The 8,715-nt window shown below is 43.7% G+C and overlaps 1 protein-coding gene across 1 annotated transcript; it reads left to right on the forward strand.

The window, feature by feature from the left end:
- Positions 1-4,142: 4,142 nt before the first annotated feature.
- LOC141806126 (uncharacterized) lies at positions 4,143-8,125 on the forward strand. Its single transcript, XM_074691391.1, has 4 exons — positions 4,143-4,732; positions 6,661-6,991; positions 7,078-7,247; positions 7,888-8,125. The coding sequence occupies exons 1-4, from the start codon at positions 4,143-4,145 to the stop codon at positions 8,123-8,125; spliced, it is 1,329 nt and encodes a 442-aa protein (XP_074547492.1).
- The last annotated feature ends 590 nt before the right edge of the window (positions 8,126-8,715 follow it).

Consider the following 8,715-nt stretch of genomic DNA (forward strand, 5'->3'; position numbering starts at 1 on the left):
TTCTCTCCGATTCTGTCTCTTCTGAGCTTGGTTAAAGCTTTATCACCTCGTTACCTGTTAGCATCCTCCAGAGATGAGGAGATCTCCTTAAAACTGCATCTCAAAATGAGAACAGTAACTTTGTTGAGCGGCAACATTGAAGGAGGATATTAGAATGCTGGGTTCTGAGTTGAGATAGAGGCAGAAAATAACATTTTTGTGCTTATAAAGCTACAACAGACACTGCTGTAACTTGGCTGATTGATTAATTAAAAATGTCTGTTTTTGAAAAACGTAAAAGAAAAAAAGAAGCAACAAAAAAACTCTTCAGACAAAGAGAAAGTTGGAACGTAGAATCAGGGCAATTTTGCAAACAATCTAAAATGAGCACAAAAACAAACTGCACTGATTTAACTTCTTTCATAAGTGGCAAATGTATCGCATCAGTTATCAGGACGTGCCGCTCCCGACTCACCCTCCCTCGTTAACCACAGGCCACAGGTATGTGGAATGACTTGAAACCACCCAGACGCATCTACACAGGTGCCAACAGAAAGTACACACCCATCACATCAACAAAGCACTTACCAATATCACACTATTTATGGCCCCTACACTCGTCTTTAGAGGCAGGGATGACATGTCACCAGGGGCTCTAATTTCGTGGCGCAGCGCAGGGGGCGCAAGCCTGGCGCAGCCTGCGCAGTGCTAATTTCATGCGGCGCACCGCCGTGCGCTGCCAATTTGACAATTTGGTAGACCGTCTGCGCAGAGATGGGTGTGACGGCGCGCCAGGGGGAGTTGACGGCGCACCAGGGGGAGGTGTCAGCAGATTCATGTTGGCGCAGTGACAATTTTGTGCCAAAAAAGTGCACTGAAAGCTCGCCAGCTCCAACCTGGTCTATTCTCGGCGCAAGGCGGAGCGCACCCCACGCAGCTGTAATTTGGTGACAGGCGCACATGTGCGCACATGTCATCAAAGCCTCAGAGGCAGGTTTGCAGTAAACAATCACAGCAATCACTATTTAATGTAACTGTCTGAACCAGCATATACATTTATATCTATATTAACTGTCCCGTCACATCTGATGTCAGATCAAAGCCGTTTGTTATAATGGAAAGTTAACCTGACGGCAGCTGGAAGTTTGATGCACATCTTACAATTAAACAATAAACAGCCTTAACATCTGATACAGAGTAAATATCTGGTTCTCTCATTTCATTTAATTTAAAGAAAAGAGGGAGAGAAAAGACGAAGAAAAAAAGAGACGAAATAAATGTTTGTCACTCAGGATTTACCTGTGATTTCCCATATTTCTCTGTTTTAGTCTTTATTTTTGACGTGAGCTAAAAAGATGGAGTACATTATTGTAAGGAGGATGAGGTGGAGACACTGGGAGAGTATACAGTATATCACCAAAGGCTCTGCTTGGCATGACAAACCAGGAGTGCAGGTGGATCAAAAGTATTCTGAATGGATAAGCCAGCTGTGTAACTGTCTCTTCATTTTGTACTCCTAATAAAGACAAAGGAACAGATTAAATCTGTCCCGGGAGCTGGCCCACACAGTGACGCGCGTCGTGTCCTCCGATGCGCCCCGCTGTCCATTGACCTGTTGCAGGCACAGCGACCGTCTCCGCTACCTCTCTCCGCGGTGCTGAAGATCAGTCAGACCAATCAGACGCTGCGCCTCGGCCGCAGGGCATTTAAAGGCGAGGAGAGGCGCTCATTTGATTGGTGAAAACAGCGCTCGGGTGTGTTAAACCCACTCAGGGCTTTTCTCCTCCCTCTCTGCCATTTGCGCGGAGGGAGGCGTGGACGCGCAGCTCTGCGCCTGGACTGCGCCTGTACTGCACCTCTCTTGGCACTGCAAGAAACTTGCAAAGTGCGCCGGTCACGCCCTGTGCGCACGGCGAAGGCAGGCGCAGGGCAGGTGCACCTGCGCCTGGTCTACGAAATTAGAGCCCTAGGAGTGTGAGTGGGTGGATCTTGTGAATAATTGTGTAATGAACATCACCTGGTTCTTCCTGTGGATTTGGTTTGCTTGGTAGAAGGAGAGGGAGGCAGGGAGCTGGATTTTTCTGTTGACCATCAAAGCCTTTGTTTTTCCATCAAGTGTTCCTGTTCTGATAGTCTATCCACACAAAATGTATCTAACAAGGTATCTTATTCAAAGGGTCAAATTAACACCCCCACATTATCAGCCTCACAGATCTTTGTGCTCCCCTCTCTGAGACCAGTTTGGTTTTGATATTCACACAACATCGCCCCCTGAACGCTTTTTGAATATCAGGAGGGAGTAAACAGCCTTTTGCCTTTAACATGACTGTTGCAGTTTGATATTCTACAATATTTGAAAATTTAAGGAGATTTGACCACTGAAAAAGTGGGTTTGTGTGACCCAGGTGTCTGATTTTATGAATAATTCTTGTGGCAGGTTTTTGAGGTATGCCGTGAACATTTGCATGTGTTGCCCCAAACCTCAGCACAGTAACTTAAATATGGTAAATCAGAGACCAGTACACAGTGCGAAGTGATTTGTGATCCAGAACCCGTTTGACTTTGTTCAGGACTGAAATGCTGGTTTGATATTTTGGGCTAAGTTTAATGTGGGATTTCAAGCTTAATTTTTCATCTACTCTGATTCCAGGACATTCATTTTCAGTAACTCTCTCTGTTTCTACGCCGTCTTCTCCAGTTACCAAATGACATTGTTTTGGTTTTAAGTTCAGTGATAATTTGTATTCTCTTCCTTTCAGAGGCAATGTCTTTCAGTAATGTCTCCACCTTCATCTCATCTCAATTTCCACTGGTTACTAACCTTTATTTAACCAGGTAGAGAAACCCTTTGAGATCGAGATCTCTTTTGCAAAGGTGACCTGGCCAAGAGGTCAGCAGCACACGTCAATATATAAATACATTACAATAATGCAAGATTAATTTTAAACAAACAATACTTGGAAATAAAACTTGAACGTTAAAATGCTAAAGTGACTTGAGAAGACAAATAATAAACAAAAATATATTACAGGCTATAAACAAAGTGCTTTGGAAGAAAAGGGCTAAAAAGTGATTCATAAAACAGGTTCAGGTTCATAATATGATTAGAAATAATAATAATAGTATTACAGTGATTATAATAATAAAGTTATGTAGTAGTATACTTTTTACAGATAATAAAGCCACATTTAAATAATTGGCTACAAAAAGTCATTCACTGAAAAGTCCTTGTTTATTCCCCTTGGATAAAAGCTTTTTAAGTAAAAAATCCAAAATGCTTCTCTCTGTCTGTAGACCCAGAAATGTGCCTGTGACGGCCAGAGACAAATGAGTGAATTTCCACTGATCTCTGAGAAAACCCTCAGGAATTCAAATTGGAGTAAATGGGTTGCTGGTGCTGACTTTATCTGACAGTTGGCCATTTTGTGATTAAGTGCTCTATGTTTTTGCTTCAAAAACCACTTTGCCAGAATCAGGACAAGTCAGGGAACATTTTAATGCATTTTTTATTTTTCTACACTGAAGATTTTGGAAGTTCCACACTCTTGGAGCTGAGGTTTTAGGGCAAACACTAAAGAGTTTATGTTGCTTAAACAGTAAAATCTCAAAAACTGTAAAAGATATCTAAAAATTAAAGTCATACCCGAACAGCTGAAAGATCAGTTTAAAAGCAAAAATGGTGCCTGTAAGTGGAAGTATGCTGAACGCCACACATTTCAAAGTTAGTGGTTAGTACAAAGTTAAATTTGGGAGAATCCTAGATTCCCATTCATTCCTTATGAGACATTTTTGGCGAATAAGTGCTGTCGAGGGGGGCCGTTGTTTGGGCTGGGCCGAGTTAAAGTCCTGGGCTGTTTTTCAGTCCCAGTCCGCCACTGGATGGATGGATGCTGTCCATTCTGTGTACAGGCTTTGGCTGTGACCCTGCACCCCTCATTTGTGAACCAGTCCAGGACATTAGGCAAAGCTGAGGCGGAAACCGGATCAGATTTGTTTTTTAAATCAGGTCTTTAATTAAACCATATTATTCCATTCAGACTGTGGTGTCCAGACTGTCTGTACCTGTGGATTGCTCTGCAGTAACCCTGCTTTTTTCTTTACTCTGCCACAGGTTGAGACTCCTCCTCCTCTTTCTCCTTCTCCTCCTCCTGCTCTGGATGATCATGACATCACACTTCAAAAAAACATTCACACTCTTCTTCGTCGTAGCTACCATTGTCATCCTCTTTATCGTCAATAGAACGCCTGATGTGTACAGCCCCTTTCCGAAGGTGCGTCCGAAGGTTTGCCCCGTTTGGACGGCCGTGAACACCATCACCCCCCTGAACTCCACAAAGCACCTCCTGGTGTCGGCCTTCGAGGACCGGAGAGTGAAAGGATTTGGCGTCAGGATCTTCAGCATCTTCGAGAGAGACTCCATCAGACCTCTGTACTGTCTGTTCTGCTGTGAGGGACAACTATCAAAGACACAGGTGGCAAAGATTTTACGACTTCCTCAACACATGGGCTTTCCCTTCATCACCATCGATGTCATATGTCTGGTTCCTGATGGCTGCGACGCTTCACACGTCACCCTGCAGACTGAATCAGAAAGACCGAAGGTGGTAAACCAGATCTGGCTCCCCATCAGAAACCAGAGGAGCAGGGGGGAGGAGGAGGAGAGGATGCAGTTTAACTTCACCGTCTGCATCTCCAACCTGTTTGGAGGGTACAACAACGTGCTGCAGTACGCTCAGACGCTGGAGATGTACAGGTCAGCAACAAGCTGCAGGGCTGGGGAAGAGCTCTGAGCTCTGATTGGAGCTCCTCTGATGGAGCTGCCTCTGTCTCTGCCTCTGTCACACTCCAAAAAAAACACGATGTTCAACATTTTACTGGGATCTTTCACTGGGTCTGACACCTGAGCCAAAGCAGCTGCTTCAGAATCAATTAAAGCTGCAAGCAGCGTTGGACAGGTCCTCGCGCTCTCACCGGTCCCTCAAGCCGGTTTGACCTCCACTGTTGGGGTTTCATCCCTTTCTGACCCTCTTAGAGGTATAACAGTTGTATCATGTGTTATTTCCCCTGCTCAGTCACATGACCAGCGGCACGGAACTCCTAATCAGTGTGTGACATCATCACAGAACTCCTTATCAGTGTGTGACATCATCACTGCTGCTCTGTGAAGAGTTGAATTCACAAAAGTTTCGGAAACAACTCCTCATAGAGGGCACAAATTGGAAGAAATAGCTGTAAAAATAACATACTTTTGCAGGAAGTTTTGTCAGGAATCCATTCCTGTAATTTTTTAAGGTGTAGGACTTTTACTTTTTTGTGTAGAGGCCCAAAAGCAGCAGCTTACTTAAAGCTGGAAAGTGCTCTCCCATGTATTCTAATGGAGGGAGCTGAGAGGGCTCGTCATTCGAAAACTGGGTGCGAAACGTCAAAATCTGAAACAACTTTTGTAATGTAGTGTCTAGTCTGTTATCTCAGCAATTTTGGACAGGTCCTCACGCTCTCACCCCCCCGCTACAACAGTTTTAGTTTTTTTATTTTAAGAGCCTACGTGAGGCAACTGAGAAAACTGTGGGATGTAGGGGGTCAAATCTGGTATTTTATAAAAATAATAATAATAATAATAATAACGCATGTGAGGTGTTTGCCACTTTTGGTGAGGTCCACAAGAAAAAAGATGACGACATCCCGACCACCACTCGTCCACCACTCTCCAGCCCAGCCAGTCTCCACCTCCACAAGGTCCAGGACTGAGCCTCCCCAGCAGTCTGTTCAGTCTCTGTCTCCTGGATCCTGTCTGCCCACAGCAGGCAAAGCTCCTCCAATGTGGGGCCAGCGTCTGATGCCAGCTCCATAAGCCACGTCCGTGAACAGCACGATGCCGCTGGGCTAGCACGGCTAGCTCGTCCATCCGACCGGAGATAGATCCCACGTTCCCAACAACGATGGATGGAAGGACAGGTCCACGTCGTCACCTCCCAGCTCACACCTTAGAACCAGCACGTCGTCCTCACCTCCTCCTCCTCAGCTCGAGGGAAATCATCAAGTCCTACACTAGTTAGCACTGACATGCTACAGGCTGCTAACAGCTAATTTCACATGTAAACAATGCAGTCATGGTTACATGTAGGATCTCCAGACAAACACAGGAGAAAAGTAGTAAAAATTTAGCTGAAGCCACAAAAAGTTTGGTGTCCATGACCAACAATGAACCATACAAAGTGATGATCCACTCCAAATACAAAGATGATGAAAAAGAGACGAAAAAATTACAAGAAACGGACAAAGAAGAGAGAGCTGCTTCAACAGGCAGCTACTTGGGCAATGCCTAGCAACGGAAAGATATTTTATATAGATATTATATATATATTTATATATATATATATATATATATATATATATATATATATATATATATATATATATACATATATATATATATATATATATATATATATATATATATATATATATATAAATATATATATATAAATATATATATATATATATATATAAATATATATATATATATATATATATATATATATATATATATTTATACAGTGATCCCTTGCTAAAACACTGTTTACTTTAGATACTTGGTTGCACACCCTTTGGCAGTGATGACAGCTTCCAGGTCTGGGGGAAGTCTGTCAAACTCTTGTTTTTTGTGTGGTCTTCCTCCAGGCTGCTGGGCGTGGACAGGGTGGTGATCTACAACACCTCCTGTGGTCCAGAACTGGATCGCCTGTTGAAGAGCTACAGCCAGACGGGCTTTGTGGAGGTGGTTCCTTGGCCCATCGACATGTTTCTGAAACCCTCGAGGAGCTGGATCCCCTCTAAGGACGGGGGACACCTGCATTTCTTCGGTCAGCATACCACCCTGAACGAATGTGTGTACAGATCCATGGAGCGGTCCCGTTACGTCCTGTTGAATGACATCGATGAAATCATCATGCCGTACAAACACGACAGCTTGGTGTCTCTGATGGATGCGCTCCAGCAGCAGCACCCAGAGGTAGGCGGCTTCGACCCTGAAGTACCTGACAGTATCAACACCTCTTCTTCCGTTAACGTCCATCCTCTCTGCTGTGCCACACTCAGACAGGTGTGTTCTTCATCCAGAACCAGGTGTTCCCAGGGAAATTCTCAGAGCCCAGCGGGAGGTTTCGTCTCCCTCAGTGGGACGGGCTGCCGGGGCTCAACATCCTGGAGCATATCTACAAAAAAAGCATACCAGGCGGCTTCCCTTTCAAGATGATCATTCAGCCCAGGTAACATTAGGGATGAGAACCTTTCACATTTGAAACGATATGGTACAGATGCCCAGTGCCTGAGAATCAGTATCTATACTCAAAGGTCCCAATTTTCTGTAGTAGTCTGTCTTTATGGAGTTAAATTGATTTTTTATAACAAAATGTCAAAATTTTCCATTCAACATATTTCTCACTTTATAAACTTGAAATACTGTATTCATGTCCAGCATGGAGAATCACCTTTACCCCCACTCCTTCATAGTCACAAGGATGGGTTCAGGTACTCAAACATGGTACTATCTGATTTATGTGGATCGGTACTCTGCTGTACTGACAGAATTCAGTTGTTACATATAAAAGTACCAAACTCAGTCTCAATCCCTGGTTACAAGTTGGGTTAAATGTTAAAAATAATCAGAGTTTCAGTCTGAGTGGGTGGGTGTTAAGTCAAGAGTCAAGGACAGTCTGCTCTGCTGTGGATCAAACTTCAGTCGTCTGCTGAGGCTGAGTGGGCCTCGCTTTGCTTCAGATTTTAATAAATGAAAATGATCTCAGCCATGAAGCATCAGGCGCATTGTTCTGACTTTGTATTTCTGTGTGTGTGTGTGTGTGTGTGTGTGTGTGTGTGTGTGTGTGTGTGTGTGTGTGTGTCTCAAAGGTTAATGGAGCATGTTCGCACGCACTTACCCCTCAAGTTTTCTGGAGGCACATTCAAAGTCCCCCGAAATGTCTGCAGCCTGATTCACATCAAAAAAAAGGGGAACCCAAGGCCGGAGGATCTCAGGGAGGACAAACGTCTGTGGGACTTCCAGGAAAAACTGATCCCCAATGTGGACAGGGCTCTGAGGAGAGCCGGGCTGCTGCGGTCGGGGAATGAATCTGAACAGACGGGTTGAATCCAGAACCTTCAGAGAGGACCATCTCTTTTTTTAATGGGTTTTTACTGTTACCTAAAATCAACCAACGCTCTCAGCAGCAATCACTTCTCCTCACACAGCCACTTCTGTTTCATCCTTCACTTTCATGAATGCACAATCAGTTTTCATCACATGTCGAGACCTCTCAGTCCAAACTGGACCCGTTCTGTGAAACTTCAGTTTCTTGATAAAGGGATAATTACTCTGAAAGTTTGGTGCAAAAAAAAAGAGAAAAGATAGAAAAGTTTAAGAAAATGTCCAGAAATTGAATGTTAAGTGCACTTTTATTTGTATTTATATGTTTTAAACGTGTTTAGTGGCACCGGGCTGACAACGTCCTAACCAACTCGGGATTATTTTTTTAATATTTGTGAGCAAAGTTTTGTGGCTCAGGATTTAGACATGTTCAGCTTTTTAATTTTTTTTATTCCTCTCCATCAGCTGTTTTCTCTGTTCTGTTTGGAATAATGAGCAAACTATGCGATCACTTTATAATCAGGGTCTTAAGCAAGGTAGAAGGTGCCCTCAGCCGAAGCCCGAAGGCACTAATGTTTTTTGTCCGTTTCTTT

Source organism: Halichoeres trimaculatus, unplaced genomic scaffold, assembly GCF_033239565.1.
Source record: "Halichoeres trimaculatus isolate MK-OKI-2021-1 unplaced genomic scaffold, fHalTri1.1 fHalTri1_scaffold_17, whole genome shotgun sequence".
NCBI classification, from domain to species: Eukaryota; Metazoa; Chordata; class Actinopteri; order Labriformes; family Labridae; genus Halichoeres; species Halichoeres trimaculatus.